At 40.9% G+C, this 16,432-nt stretch overlaps 1 protein-coding gene across 1 annotated transcript; it reads right to left on the bottom strand.

Moving 5' to 3' along the window:
- Positions 1-2,125: 2,125 nt before the first annotated feature.
- Positions 2,126-15,893, bottom strand: TARS1 (threonyl-tRNA synthetase 1). The gene is made up of 19 exons (XM_068177151.1): positions 15,751-15,893; positions 15,425-15,502; positions 14,398-14,588; positions 13,320-13,443; positions 12,119-12,240; positions 11,780-11,897; positions 10,944-11,008; positions 10,784-10,862; positions 10,078-10,224; positions 9,090-9,188; positions 8,193-8,359; positions 7,528-7,690; positions 7,302-7,439; positions 6,551-6,628; positions 4,739-4,839; positions 4,523-4,627; positions 3,791-3,863; positions 2,942-3,056; positions 2,126-2,316 (listed from the first exon to the last, which is right to left on the bottom strand). Exons 1-19 carry the CDS (start codon positions 15,769-15,771, stop codon positions 2,168-2,170), a joined length of 2,133 nt encoding a protein of 710 aa, XP_068033252.1. The 5' UTR covers positions 15,772-15,893; the 3' UTR covers positions 2,126-2,167.
- Positions 15,894-16,432: the final 539 nt, after the last annotated feature.

The raw sequence follows: 16,432 nt of genomic DNA, 5'->3' as shown, positions 1-16,432 counted from the left end.
AGTCTGCTGCTCCAGCAGGGAAAGGGCTGGGGGAGCACAGCCTCAGAGCCAGCTTTATGTCTGTGCACATCCACAGTGTGAACTGCACTGACCTGATCTGGAGGCAGACACCTCAGTCCTGTCACCACCCTGCAGGGGCTCTGTGCTGTGCTGAGCCGTACCTTGGCCAGTGTTTCTAGAAATGTAGGCACACAGTACATATCCATTGTTCTACTGGTATTTAAGAACATAATCTCAGCAAACGAGGTTGCTGTAGAGGGACAGCCTCTCCAAAACTGGCACCAGCTGTGCCATAAAAAGCTCCTTTACAGTACCAGCTTCTCATTACACGACCTGGTCAGTTTCTGGGCAGTTTAATGCTGGTGTGTCCAGGGATCCCCACAAAAGGAAAGGAGAGCTCTCTGCAAATCAACAAATATATCAATGGAAAGGCAATAGGAAGCACAATTTTTAAAGAGAAAGGGCTCCATTACCCTGGGCCACTGGTATCTACACTGAGTTTGCTTCACCAGTTGATGAAGTCTTGCTGCCCCAGGGGTAGCTGACATCTGCTTTCACCGCAGTGACTGCATGGGCAACAGTCACTTCTCAGCAAAGAAGAGCAGGTGCTAAATACAGAAAATAACAACCCTCACAGAAGTAACTCTGAAAGCAGCAAGACAGGGAAAAATCAATTTCCCCCTCTTCCCCCTACAGCAGTTAGATGGAACCTTTAATCTCCATGAATGAAAGCAGGATGAAATAGATTTTGTGGAAAATTGCTGGGGTTAGAGTCTGCTGAGTCTGAATTCACTAAGGGTTCAAATGCTGATTAGATGTGACCATCACCCCTGAGTGAAATAGGTGAGAAAAGGCAGGATGAAATGCTTCTGCCCAGACAATGATGGAAATGGCAAGACATGGAGGCTTTCAAAAGGTGAGCGAGCTCAAACCTGTCCTCAGACTTGTCTGATCTTAGCTTAGGCTGTATCAATAGCTTTTTTTTTCTTTTTAAATGAACTGTTATCAACCACCTTTTGAAACTCTTCTAGTTAAGATTAATGAAATAAAAAAGATGCAAAAAAACCTCACACTAAGATTTTATTTTTTGTTAGTGACAGACATTTGCCTCTTTTTAGCCAGATGGAGAGAAAAACCCCAACCAAACCCAGAATCAATAGATGAGAGTCCTCAGCAGTAAGATAGGAAGGGCTGCTAATTAAGTGATACCTTGGACTAGAGGGCTGGGAAGAAAGCCTGGCTGGGACTGTACCTATTAAAGTGAAAAGTAGCATTTGTCTTAAAGAAATAATCACTACCTTAGAACATTCTTGTTTCTGTGTGACAGATGCCCTTACTGTAATGACAGTTCAGAGACATGAACAGAAACACCCTTTGCTCCTAATACTACTGGTTTCCTCAGTAAACTTTGGCCCTACTTTGCCCTGCTTTTTCCAGACAGCATTATCCCCTTTCTACAGCTCTGAGGACCTTACCTGCAGAGCCAGCACATTTCAGAGACTGCCTTTGGAAAGGGGCACAGTAGGCTTTGGTTAGCAGCTCTATGTTCTGTGGCACAGGGCCCCACTGTGGAGTCAGGAATGCCTCCCTTTGGGAGCTGAGACACTGCCAGAGGTAACAGCCACTGTGGAAGCAGGAGGCCTCTGTTCAGATCCCCGTTTGTGTGACTGAGAGTTCTGGAGAGAAACTGACAGCTGGTAAGAGGCCATGAGACAGGATGGCAAGGTATCACATTCTTTACTCATGGAGACACTCCAGAAGCTGCTGCAGCAGCACATGGTTAGTATGTGGGTTCTTAAGCCTGAGGTCTATTGTTAAACTGGCATGAAAAATATGTTATCAAAATGTATGTTATTCTTAATAGGGCAGGTAGAATGCCAGAGATACCCCTGATTAACGTTTCAATCTTCCCTTGCAGTCATAGAAAGTAATTTCATCTTGCTTCATATGTCACTGGTTAAAAGCCACGAAAATTTACTTCAACGTTTTTTGAAAAACCTGATTTTTTTATATAAAAAGAGGCATTTTTGACTAAAGAAAGATCCCCGTAAAAATGAGCAAGACAACCAAATGTGAAATATACTTCAAATCTGGCTCAGAACAAAAACTCTGGTTAACTAATTAGGAAAACTACAAATACTTTATATGCCAGGTAGAGCAGGTGTTGTTAAAATTCTTCTTCAGCTTGTCTGGAACGAGAGCATTTCAGCTGCAGCAGCCTCTCCACAGTGTCTGCAATGGTTCTTTCCCCATGGACCTTGTTGTCTCGGGTGCGGATGTTCACTGTTCCACTTGCCTTCTCCTTTTCACCAACAACTAGAAAGAACCAAGAGGCAAAGGAATCAACTGCTTCTTCACAATTCTGTCAGAGGGTAGAGTTTCTCTGTCAAAGGCTCCTTCTAATCTTAATGGATCCCAGATGGTTTTAAGGCCAGTGTTAGATCCCCAATTCACATAACAGGACTAACATGCTGCTTCAAATCATGTATTCAGGATGAGCTTCTCATTTTTCCTGCATCACTCTCTCTGAAAGAGGCTCCTCTTATGCATGCATGCCTAGTTCAAAAGCATACCACAGCTGTATGCAATGGAAACATACTTCTTTTGCTGAAGTAGAAGCACGAGCATACATTATTGGAAGGATGGAAAATCACTTAAAATCTGACTGATAAAGGACAAGAGACTTCATATATCTATCTCCACACTGCTGACCAGAAGACAGCAAAAAGTATCAATAATGCCTTGGGTAACAGTGATCTCCCTTCAGGGACAGCTATCCAATCCAGGAATGCCTATGATGTCAGCAGGAGAGGTTCTCTGCAGGGGAAACTCTCAAGAACAAATTGACCTAAAACACTGATTACAACACCCTGCCTTGCTCACAGAATGATCAAATCCTGTAACAAAAGGTTCAGCCAGTACAAGATAACTAATACATTACCCAAAATGAAGTTATACTGTGCAAGCTGAGCGTTTCTGATCTTCTTGTTCAGTGTGCACCCAGGATCCACATCAACATCTGCCATAAATCCAGCATCATGAAAGTGCTGCCTAACCTAAAGAAAAAATATCAGAACTGTCACTACTGGATATTCATGACCATGAACTATTCATGACTTGTAGATTTAAACCATTTCAGATTATCTGAACCCTAAAACAAAGGCACTGTCATGGGCGAAGGCTTCAGAGATGAGCCCAGTTCAAGAAATTAAAATACACCAGCTATCATGCAACTATATACACAATAAATAAGTAAGCAGTGATGTGAACCTCTAATGTTTGGGCTGAGTAGTGATTTGAGTTTGATATTATAAAAGGCAACAGGATAATAGAGCTTACTGATTAGAAGAGATTTTTTTTTTTATTTTGCAAACTACTTTATTTACATAAAATGTGATTAAAAGTACTACAGGCAAAGGTGTGCTGGATGCTAAATACACAAAGACTCATTTTCATCTTTCTTACTGCTCTGCAAGAGGCACATGGCCATAGGGGACTAGAACCTGAAGGGTAAGACAGATTTGAGCAAGAGAAAAACGAAGTTTTCCAAAAATAAAAGTCTCACAAAGATCAACATTTGTTATTCATATATCCAAAATCTAACTCATGTTATCTTTAAGAGATCTACAACTTCAGCAGCTAATTGTCACTGTGATATACAAAATGACTCAATGTAATATCCAAAGACTTGGAATATGTCTCTGAAATAAATACTATTAATCATTAATAACTAAGTATTTCAGATCAATACGATATACTGAAATCAAAGCCCTGAAACCATATACATCACCTTTTGAGCATACTCATCACATGCTGGTCCCACTGGTACCACCATTACTTGCTGTGGGGACAGCCAGAGTGGCCTTCAATAAACAAACAAAACAAATTTATATAGCTTTCATTGTTTTTTTTCAGTACATAAAAATACTATTTACAGAGAGGAATAAAATCTACACAAGAGACTCTTAAAGCCAGCTGCACAGATTGGGTTCAGAGGTGATGAGAGCCCTATATTCATTACAATTATTTCCCCAAAAGAACCGAGTGTCTAAAAGGATTGCAGCGTGGGCACGAGCACTTGCTGACTGGAAGACTGCTGTTGTGTTTTATGGCATATAACAAAGCCTGACTGATTGAGCTCATTACTAACTAAGCAAAGGAAAGCCTTTACTTTTGAGTCTTGTCATTATCAGAGGGGTCACTCCTACTGGGTATTAAAACAGGTAAAGCAGATCACCTACATTATTCCTGCTGCAAAAGCAGCTGGAATGCAAATGCTGTGGGCAGACTAGCTCTACACTGAACCTGCATTGTCAGTATCATGTAAGAATCTACCATATCTTGGATAATCTCATGTCTAAGGAAGGTGGTTCAGAAGAAATTGCCCTGTGGTATTCCTAGGCATGTTGCCCTAGCAAGCAAGTGGAACAAACAGACCCTCTTGACTCTCCAATACGTGGGGCTAATTTCTCTCCTACATGAAGAGTTTGCTTGAACTAGAGTAGTAATTTTTCAATGTTACCATTTGCCTCCATAGTTCTCAGTTAGAATGGCAATCATTCTCTCCACGGATCCCAAGATAGCCCGGTGAATGATAACTGGTCTTGTCTTGTCATTGCCATCATGACTGAAAAGAAATGCTTTTGGTAAGGTTTTTTTCCTTGATGCAACCTTATGTCTGTAATTGTCACTAAAGTTAGACTACACAGAAACTAAAACCACCTGCCCTTGTGCTTACCTGACAAAGGTGAGGTTAAATCTGACTGGCAACTGGAAGTCAAGCTGAATTGTAGCACATTGGTGGTAGCGGCCAATGGCATCCTTAATCTGAATGTCGATCTGAAAAACAAAAAAAAATAAACTTTTACAGTTAAGAGACAAGCATTCCCCTCTGAAAGCAAATCCACTGTTTTGAGATGGAAAATTTCACTCAATGCAGAGAAATTCTATGCAGTTTTAAACAGCATAGTTTTACTTCAGCCTTCACCAGGCTTTAAGTGATTTGCAGGTTCTGATGCAAAAAATGTTAGAGCTAAAACAGGGCGAGTAACTAGAGAGATAATATATCAGGTGGAAACTATATTTAATGTCTCAGACAGTTTGTAAGTTTCAGTCTGGTACTTTCATGGGCCTTTTCACTGAGTGAGCACAGCAGAACATAAATGCAGAACTGAACATGTCTCCCCACAAATGAGCTTTCTTCAGCCTCTAAGTGGCAAATTTGCACTTCTTTATAATACAGTACTTGAAGACTTTGTAGCTTGTGTTACAAATTCAGGGCATGAAAAAGGGACAGGAATCTGTTAAATAGTCCACTTACTAGCAGGAGGTCCTATCAATCAGTAATACTTGTTCTGACCTGCAAGTCAAGCCTGTTCTTGTTCTTTCTTTTGTATCTAACACTTAAATTCTGAGTACACTTATGATACAACTTAGACAGAGAAGACTTACAGAAAAGAGTAGACTTATAGTGTCCTGACCTAATTTATTTATTACATTGCTCACTTACTCATCATTTTACTAGAATATATCAGGCTATATATTAAGGCAATATGCCTTATTTTGATTTGTGTAATAAACAAACACATCAGTACTTTAACAACTCAAGATCTAAATGTCTTTCAATTTTGCCTCTAGAATTCAGTTTATCAGAATTCAGCTAGTCACCAAAGAGCTTCTAATCAAAATAAATGATTTACAATCTAATTTAATTTCAAATCCAGACTGTACAAAGAGCATGTTAACAAAGGTTCCTGTATATTTGTCTTCCTTCAAATACAGATATTACTGAATATGAGCTGCTATAACACATTTTACTCAAAAAAAAAAGACATGAACCAAAACTGATTCAACTGGCATACAAATACAGAAATCAGAACCAGCTTACTAGATGAGAACACAAATATAAATGTAGTGTAGGCATATTAGGGAAAGATTTAAAAGCCATTTCATAATACTCTGTGTCCTTATGTGCAAGGATAATAATGAAGTTTCTAAAAAGCCCTATTTAATCTGTCTAAACTGAGGAGACTGTTCTTAAGAAACCAAACAAATTCACATGATCAATGTGTGGGGATTTTTAAACTAACAAAACCCACCAGTAATTCAGTGCAACTTCAAAACTGTGCAGTTAAAGGAAAAAAAAATTAACCAGTAAGTTTACTTTTGATTTTCTTCTGACTTAGGATTCACTTACTGCTGAAAGGATTACTTCCAATGAAGAAGTTGCTCTGCTAAAACAGATCATACAGCGCCACCTTGTGTTTGTGTCACCCACCAGTCAGCTGTTTAAGCAGCAGACAGTTTATTCACGTTAAATTAATTGAGTGTTAAAGCAGTTTAAACTAGGCAAAAACCAGGATCACAGACGACTATTTCTCTCTCAAGTACGTTAGAGTTTATGCATCTGGAAAAACAGCGAATTTCTGTCAGACAGCATCTTAAAATGGGATAACATAAAAAAACACTCCCTTCTTCCTCATCCCAGCCTTTTGCCTTACCCAAACAGAATTAAAAACCAAATCCAGTTAGGGGTTAGCAACACACTAACCTTAGGTCCATAGAAAGCTCCATCACCAGGGTTTAACTCCCATTTCTCACCAAAGGCATTGAGGCTGTTTTCAAGTTGCTGGAGATAAAGCACACACACTCAGTGTTTCTTTACACATCACAATTTCAGGTCAGCCTGCTCCTACAAATAGGTGACCCTACCAAATTCTCACTATTTCTCAGTAACTGCTGAAACACATTTATTTTCTGATAAAGGGAAGTTTTGGAAAAGCACCAGCTAAAAAAAAAAAAGTTAATTTTGTCTGAATTTAAACACACAAAATTAATGCAGTCATTTTGGAAGAGGCCAAACAAGCATTAGCTAAGCTGTAAGAACTTTTTATACTAAATTCAAAGTTTGTAGTTAATGTTGAGATGAAATCTGCCTGCTACACCAAATGTCTATTCCTGCCATATCTTCTCCCCAGTACTGCACCTACAGTAGCCAACCCCATCGCTTTCAGTCTCACTTTTGGGAGATGGCTTTATGTCTCATTACAGGGGCTGCCAGAACTGATTCTCTTCCTCCTTTTTAATTCCCAAAAAAGACAAAGAGATGCTTCCATTCATTTGATGCTTGCAAGGAGATTGCCTCTCTACTGAGAGCAAACAGCAGGCAGACTGAACTGAAGGCAGTTATTGAAGTTACATTGCTCATGCCCAGCCCAGCTTCACTGTACCTTCCAGAAGGCAGTAAGCTCTTACAGACGATGCAGCTTTACATTACAGAAAAGAATAAGACTACTGTTTACCTTTTCAGCTTGATTCCACACTTCAATATCTCCCAGGTACTTTTCAGGACGCGTGGAGAGATTCAGTTTAAATGAAAATCCAAAGACATCATACACGGTACGCAAGAACTCCAGACAGCTCTTTATCTCCTCTTCAATCTTGGTGATAATAGAAAACATGTCTCAAATACGGAAATTTCAGTTTACCTGATTTTATTACCCAGTTTCATTTAGCAGCAGCTCCCACCTGCTCCATAGTACAGAAGATGTGAGCATCGTCCTGCTGGAACCGGCGTACTCGGGTGAGTCCTGTGAGAGCTCCCGACAGCTCATTGCGATGCAGGACACCAAAATCTGCCAACCGCAGCGGCAGCTCACGCCATGACCTCGGGCGATGGTCAAACATAAGGCTGAAGAAAAAGTTTATTACTTGAAGCTCATTCAGAACCAAAATTCTGCAAAGAACAGTCAGGGAGAAGCAGCTAGTGATGAAGCACATGCCCATAAGGCCATTGGTGTAATGTGGATACAGCTAAGAGTCTTATCTAGATTTGTCAGGGAAACAATCTCCTTCAACAGCTGGTAGGCCTTCCCCTCTTCAAAGAAAGGAGATAAAACAGCTCCTAAAACTGAGCATTAAAAACTGAATGCCTGAACTGCCACAAAACTGACAATCCCCCGGTAATGATGGGGCTACTCTAATAATGGTAAAATGACATGACATTTCTCAGTGTCTCAAGTGAAGAGAGCATGTACACAGCAAGACATATAATTACATCATTCCTGACAGAATGAATAACTAGAGGTAGCCATCTTTATAATTACACAGGCAAAGGAAGGAGACTGGGCTTTGTTTGGGTTTTTTTTTCAATCAGCACAATCTCTGGTAAACTGATTTTGCTATGTACTTACCAGTGTCCTGGACAGTTCATAGGCTTCAGAGCAAAGATTTCTTTCTCCACTTCAAAGGAAAACATATTGTCACTGTAATGCTGCCAGTGCCCTGAAGTCATCCACAGTTTGCTGTTGAAAACATTTGGAGTGACAACCTCCTGGAATCCACGTTTTCGATACTCACTCTAGAACGGGCACAGTATATAACATAAGTAATAAAGAAAATAAAGAAAATACAGGCTTCAATCTGCAGCCAAAAAATATAAAAGTGATGCCATATGAAAATCCTGTGACTTAGGAAGGGAAGGGAGGAAGGAAGAAAAAACTTCAAGCTGGACATGCCAGGATGCATCCCTTACACCACACTTGCCCTAAACAAATTCTCTAGTAGAAAGTAAGCAAGAAGAACACGTTTCCTCCCTGCAAGCAATGCAGCAGTCTCTAATTACTCAATAACCCTTGATATATTACACTGCAGCCCAAATATACAGGAATAACACAAACTTGTAACAAATCTTACAGCAGGAAGATCAGCATTCTTTTGCTACATATATTTTCAAAACAAATAGGTCTACAATACCAAATTAAGTATGTTTATTAAAACAAATCAATATGCATCAATGGAACAGCAGTTATGTGAGCTTAGCTCTAGTATTAGATGTCGAAGAATTCCTATGACAAAGCACCTTTATCACAGCTTTAACTGCAGGTATAAAGTACTCATAAAACATAACTTCACAGAGATTGTGACAAGACCAATTCAAAGAAACAAGGTTACTTTAGTCCCATGGCTTACACAACTAAAAGATAACTTGAAATGAAGGGCTATTAATACTGTTAAACATAGCATGCTGTTATGTATTTTTTTGAAATCATGCAATTTCTCCTACAAGATTTCCAAAAGATATTACTTACCCGTATAAATTCAATTAATGTGTTATAAATGTAAGCTCCTTTTGGCAAGAAAAAACAGCTACCAGGGCTGAGCTCATGGAAGAAAAACAGTTCTTGGTCCTGCAGGAAAATAATACTTTAAGAACTTAGTATTTGCACCCTACCTTTTCCACTTAACATTAACAAATGAATTGCTACTGACTGGTCATCACTAACAAGTATTTCAAGAAGAAAAACATGGGAAAAAATATCCAATGCACTAGATGCATTTTCACTAGTATTTTTATGTCTGTCAGCAGTTACAGGGGAAGGAATTTTTTCAGTTTCCTGTTTCACTCATTACTGATGTGCCAAAAACTTTACACTTAACTCCCAACTGTGCCCTCACAGTTCTCTCTGCACATTTACTTGTCAATGTTTAGTTCTGCTTCTGCAGCTCTCTAATTATCTGCACATAAACTGAATGTGTGAACTATAGCTGGTTAATGCTCTTACAAACTGTGCACACACCTGAGGTCTGCATATGGGGAATTCTTCAGAATTTTGTCATAATGTACTAGCAGCAGACATTTCAACCCTGTTCAGAACTATCAGTTAACTGACAGGGGTTTCCATATGAAAAAAAAAAAACCCAAACCACGGCTGTATACTGCAGATTCTGAAATCATGCAGAAGGAAAGAAGTGCATGAACAGGCAGCAGCAAACTGTGCAGGAATGAGCATTGGCTGTGGACTGGAGCATTCAGGGGTTGCAGACTGAAGTCTTTATATTCTGTTCTGATCAATGTGTGCAATAAGGATGTCATTGTGTTGAAAGCATAAAAAAGTTATTTATTTTAGAACTTTGATGCTCCTGAGAAAAGCAGTCGACTTCACAACCCAACTGAAAATAAAATTGTGTCACACCTTGGTTATGGCAGCAAGTATAGGCTATCTTCAAGATCCTTTCAACTAAGGGCTTATATCCACACAGTGCTTTTGGAATACATTACTAGAAAAGCTGTCTCACCCGCCCAATTTTTCTGTGATCTCTGCTTTTAGCCTCCTCCTGGAATTTCTCCCACTCCTTCAGCATTTTTGTATCTGGAAATGAAATTCCATAGATCCTCTGGAGGGATTCCATATCAGCCTTGCCTTCCCAATAGGTGGAAGAATTCTGAATGCAAAAAGAAATGAAACACTGACAAAATGGAGAAGCCTCCACATTTTACTACTACTGCCTGCTATGAAAAGGCATACAATTATTAACAAATCATTATTGTGAAACAACTAAGTCATAAGGAGATTTTTAATGTGAAATTCAGAGCACTGATCGGAAAAATCCTTAAAGGTAAATACAGTAAATAAAAATGGTTTCAGGCTCTTGTCTTTTTTAAAAGCCTATTTGCTTTGCAGCTATCCTATTCTAACTGTTTATTCACTAACGGCTATAATCATCAGCTAAGCAAAAAACTATAAATTCTAATTGACATATTTCAGCCAAATCCTAAACCAAACTCAACACTCCTGTGCTGGAAGTGTCAGGTCCTGGACATGTCGTTGGGCTTCACACCATGTGAATATCATTCTAGCACACAACCCTTTCAACAATCTGCAACACTAAGTTTTTGGCCAGATTACTCATTTCACAGTACATTCCTGGCTAAGTCTAGAGGCAGCAACACATCTGAAGTGATGCAGTGAAAACATCTGTCTAAGGCAGTTCCAGCACTTACCTTATGAATTTTTATGGTCTTTATCTTGCCAGTATGTCTGACATGAGGCCCTCTGCATAAATCTATCAGGGGACCACACCTAAGAAAAAGAAAGCATTTATTTAGTATATTTAATCCTAGAACCATAAATCCAATAATATTATGATCCATGCATAATTACCTGTATACTGTAGTAGTTGGGGTCTTGACCTTCTCATTCAGGATGCGACACTTGAATTTATTATACTGAGAAGAAAAGCAGCACACATACTAATTAATTCCTTGTTAAAAAAAGATAAGTGGCCAACAGTTTAAATTATTTGCAAACCTGAAGCTATGCTGCATCAGAACAGGCCTGTAAAAGAGATAGACAGGACAGACAGTAGTGGAGCAAGGTGCCCAGAAAACAGGCTGTGCAATCTCTGTCCTTGGAGGTTTTGAAGGCCCAACTGGACATGTCCAGGAAACCTGACCTCAGTGTCCCCATGTCTGACCCCATGTCCTGTGCAAGAGACTGGACACCAACATGAATGATGCTATAATTCTCCTGATGTCCTAACAGTGAAAACTCATTAATGTCTATTTGCAGCTAGAGAGAAAGGGTCAGGTTTTAGTGTTGCTGGCACTCTTTTAGAAATCCTTATTCTAAAAAAATGTTTTATGAAATTTTCTGAATGCAGCAGCAACATATGTAGTCACATTATCACCACAGACAAGATAACACAACATAACTGCATACATAATATGTTGTAAATTTACATTTCTGGGAAGTAAATAAAGAATGTGGCTTCACAGGACTTAGTTAGATCACCCCAGGGAAGAATGAGAATTTTCAGAGTTTCAGAAAATCAGAATGCCTATTTCCAAGAACCTAAAAATTACTTCCTTTTTCTTCTCTCTTTTTTTTTAATTAAGTATCACAAATGAGTGATATCACCTTTCTTCTACCACATAACACATACCCTGAAGTCACAAATACTTGCACGAAGCTAGAAACAACCTTCTATAAGAGCCCACCTTAAACATTTCAAGCAGTGTTTCCTTCTTAACTTCCAGTCTTTCAAAGGCTTGTTTTTCCTTCATTATCTTTTTGCATAATGTTTCCAAAGCAGAGAAGTCATTACTTGATACACCCCTAAAATAAACACACACAGAGAAGTGAGTAATTTTTGCTTTCATATGCAATTTGTGATCCTGGTGCAATGCACCAACCTGTGATTGGACATCCTGCAAAAAACCAAAGCCATCTGCAGCAGTACACATGACTTTGTTCTAGGAACAAGCACACAGCAAAAATTTTGCTTCGTGACCGCCACCCACTCCCAGCTCCTAAATAAAGAAAAACACAAAACCTACCCTTCCTCAAGAAACATGTCATAATAAAATCCATTTTCTATTGGCGGGCCATAGCACAAACAGCCACCATAGATTCGTTCCATAGCTTCACCCATTATGTGAGCACTTGAGTGCCAGTAGACCTAACAGAAGCAAAAAAAGAAGGGATCAGTATGAATACACACGATGCATTTCCAATTGTTTCATTTAAAACCTTTTCTGAAATGCCTGCTTTCAAGGATACTTGAGGCACATCCCACATCAGAGCAGAGTGCAGAACAGAAGTGACCTGCCCAGCAGAACTCACATCCTCAGCATAAATGTTTCCAAAAAGCAGCATTTCTACCAGAAAACTGTGGAAATGGAAAAAACTTACATTCTAGTAGCAAACAATTCTTACTTTCAACTGTTGCTGACATGATTTACTCTCAAGAAGTCAAGATACAAATTCAGAAACCTTTTTTTCTATGAACTTTAATCAATTAGATCTGCATAATGATCAAAAGATGTGCTTTTAACATAAGTCTGTGGTTCTAATCCAGCAATCTTATGCATGAGAAATCCTGCACCCTCCAACTTGTAGAATACCTGAGGTATTTACAGAACCAAATCTTTTAAGAGTCACTCTGCCTTGGTTAGCACAAATTGAAATCATAAATTGGGAGCTGTCATTTAGCCAATATGAAACCCCTGGGTTTGAATGTAAGACTTCTGTGATGAGTTTGACTGACAGTTTCTTGTAGCAACTGATTTTTTTTCTAAAGAACCTAATCCCAAATTTACTGGCTGGGCACATTTATCTGATTGAGTAGCCAAAATAAAAAAGTAGATACTTTTGCAAACACAAAGAAAAAGAGCAGTCTACTCAATACTTTTATGATTCTACATAGAAAATATTTTTGTACTCAGTTTTGTTCCCAAAATCAGTGCTGAAGACGTCAGTTAAAAATACCTACTTTACATTAACTTGAAGGCTGAAAATACAAATTTTTAACAAGAACTACAGCAACTGCAATCAGACTTGGCTACAAGTACACAGCAGAATGTGGATTATCTGTAGTACCACAACTCTTCCAGTAAGGAGCTGTGAGGAAATGCAGAAGTACCTAAACCACAAACCTGTTTCCTTCATCTTCTGAACACAGTAAATATTTAAATAACTTCAAGAGGCTGAGTCAAATGTAAACTTGAAACAAAAAATGTTTTGGCAAAAGACACTCACTGCTTGAGCCTCTTCATCTTCGAACTTCAGCAGCTCCAAGGAACAATCCTCCTCCAAAGGACGGTCTAGATCCCAAACCACCTTGTTCACTTTGGCAACAACCGTGTTGTCAGCTAATCCCTGACTACGGAACAAACACAGAAGTACAATTATAAGTACTTGTATTTTGAAATCAGCAAGCAGAAGTTCCCCAGATTTGCCCTCCAGTTTGAATGAGACTTTAGAGTGCTCAGAGTGGATATAATAAATTCTAAATAAATGACCAGTTTAGCCAGTCCTGAACATTCATGAAAAATCCTACTTATATTTTAGGGATATGGGAAGAAAACTGTGCTATATATTTAATTGTCACACATATGTGACTTAGAGGCAGCACCTCCAAGTACAAACCTAACTTCCCAATCCTATTGCAATATAAGAGAGAGCCACTCTCTTAAAAGCTATCAAATACCATTTTTGACATAGTTGCTTTACTGTTTATACCCACTAGGCAAAATACTCTTTTCATGATCCCAAATCACAGAAGAAAAGGAGGTTCCGATGACATGGCACCTTATTATGGACAGAAAAAAAAAAAAAAAAAAAAAAAGGCATTTCACCCTTAGGAATCCTTAGGAATCACCCAATCTTTGTAATGCTAACTGTCAGGGTGTTCACTGTGTATGATTCAAAAATATCTCCCATGCAAATTAAAGGAAGAATACTCATATTGTTAAACTTCTCTGTAATCAATTAAAACATCATCCAGCAGTCATCTTCCTCAGGTCAATACAAATTGGTTTGCAGTGCTAACATTCCATCTGGTAATTTATTAGCAAATCTATTCTCAATGCAACAGCAGTACTTGGATGGAAAAATATGCTATTAGAATGTTTTATTCTTATTTAATGTTAGAAACTATATAAGGCAAAAGAAAACTGCACTCCAAAACTAAAACCCTGCTGGTTACCTTCAGTTCATTGCATCTGAGATGCTTTGAGAAGACTTGAGATAAATAACAAAGAAACTATACATTACCCAACCCCTTAAACTCAACTGTCTCAAAATGATTGTAAAGCATCACAGAACAGAAACATACCTAATTCCACATGCAATTTGATAAGGAGTAGTCTTCCAAGATTCGGCATCAACCTGCTTGCCGTCAGGTAATGTAACTTTAATGGGTTTACTGTCATTTGCAGCTCTTTCTGCAAGGAGTACATCGTGTTCAGCCTTTAGTTTATTGTACATCTCCAAGCGCTCATTGATAAATGCAGGCCAGGGATTTAGCTGTATATAATAAAGACAAAGGAAAACGATTAATCTGATTATTAATCTGACAGCACGTCATATCAAGAATGCCAACACAACAGATATACTTTTCATAAGAAACTATGTGATGATATCTGTGTGCTATATGCAACAAATAATCACCATTATTTCAGGTTATACAGTATTAATTATGTCATAATACCATACAGCTTCAGCTTAATGAAATTTGTACCACCGTACACCTGTTCAATAAACCACACGTTACCAAACAACTACACTGTCTAATAAACTACACACGGACAAAAATCAACTAGAAAAAACTGTGTCAGTTCAACGTAAAACAAGACTTTTCTTATTAGGTCAAAAAGCTGAGGGAACACTCTGGTCTGAGCCACCCAGACAGGAACTGACTCCAGTTTAAACACGTGTAATGACGTCAGGACTATCCGCCCGGGCACAGCCATCCACTTGGCTCAGGACCGCTGCTGACTAGCAGCTGGCCCTCCGTGGACTCAGAGGGATCTGTGCTTACCCACCGCGAAGACGAAAAAGACGAGAGCACCTTAAGAAGGCTTTCTTCACCTTGGCGATATGCAGCCTGCTTTCCGCTGCAGAGAGGCACAGGGAAAAGCATAACCTAACCCAGCTATGGGACTCTGAGCTGTTCTCCTATTACACCAACGCAATTTAATGTAGGAAACCAGCAATGGTACAACAACGCATACTGTCGGAGGCGTAACTGTAGCGCCTGATAAAATACTTGAGAAGGACAAACTGTAGCAATAGCAGCAGCGCACAGGGCAGCAACGAGGACTCCGCATCCTCCCACCCCCGCGGCCCAAGGGGCTGCTCACCTCCGACCGCCCTCCATCGCCAGCCCCTTCCTTCATCTTCTTCTTCCCGCAGTCAGCTTTCTTTTCCCCAGCGTCCACCTGCGGAGGGCGAGCACCCTTTAGTCACGCCGCGGCAGTCCCTCACACCTAAGGCGCTTTAACTCCCCCCTGGCCCACACACCGCGGAGAAGACCCGACCTCCTCGTCCCCCCCAGCTCCCTACTCCTTTTCCTTGGGGCACACCCCACCGTCCCCAGGAGCTGGGGAAGTGCTGGGGAAGTGGCCCAGCTCCCCTCGCCGGCCCCCTGGCGCCTGCCCGCGCTGCCCAGCCGCGGCGCGGAGCCCACCTGGCTGTCAGCGCCCGCCATGGCCGCGGAGCCGCCCGGGAAGGGGCGGGCGCGGCCCGACGCAGGCGCCGCTCGGCCCGCGGCTGATGCAACCGGGGGCGGCCGCGCCGGCCTGACCCCAGCCGAAGCGGGGCGGTGGAGCCCAGCGGGGCGGTGGGGCTGTCCGGGGCCGCCCTGCGGTGGTGCGAGCGAAGGCGGCCCGTCTCGGGGTGCGGCGGCTGGATGTGGCCCATGCTCTGTCCGCGCCCGTGAGGGCGGCGAGCGCACAACCGCGCTCTGCTCGCTGTCGCGGGAAGAATCACAGAATCAATTCAGTTGGAAAAGATCCCCGAGATCAGCGAGTCAGACCTGTGACCGAACGCCGCGTTGTCAGATTTCATTAAACCATGGCGCTAAGTGCCGTGTCCAGTCTTTGCTTGAACACCTCTAGGGACCAGGGACGGTGACTCCACCACCCCGCTGGGCAGCCTGTTCCAGTGTCGAATCACCCTTTCTGTGGAGAAATTCCTCCTAATGTCCAGCCTAAACCTCCCATGACGCAGCTGGAGACGGCCCTCTTCTGACAGTTGTTGCCTGGGTCAAGAGGTGGATTTCCACCTGGCAACACCCTCCAGTCAGGAAGTTGTAGGGAGCGATAAGGACCCCCCGAGCCTCCTTTTCTCTAAACACCCCCAGCTCCCTC

The sequence above is a fragment of the Anomalospiza imberbis genome, chromosome Z (genome assembly GCF_031753505.1).
Source record: "Anomalospiza imberbis isolate Cuckoo-Finch-1a 21T00152 chromosome Z, ASM3175350v1, whole genome shotgun sequence".
NCBI lineage: Eukaryota > Metazoa > Chordata > Aves > Passeriformes > Viduidae > Anomalospiza > Anomalospiza imberbis.
This window is presented reverse-complemented; position numbering and strand designations above follow the sequence as displayed.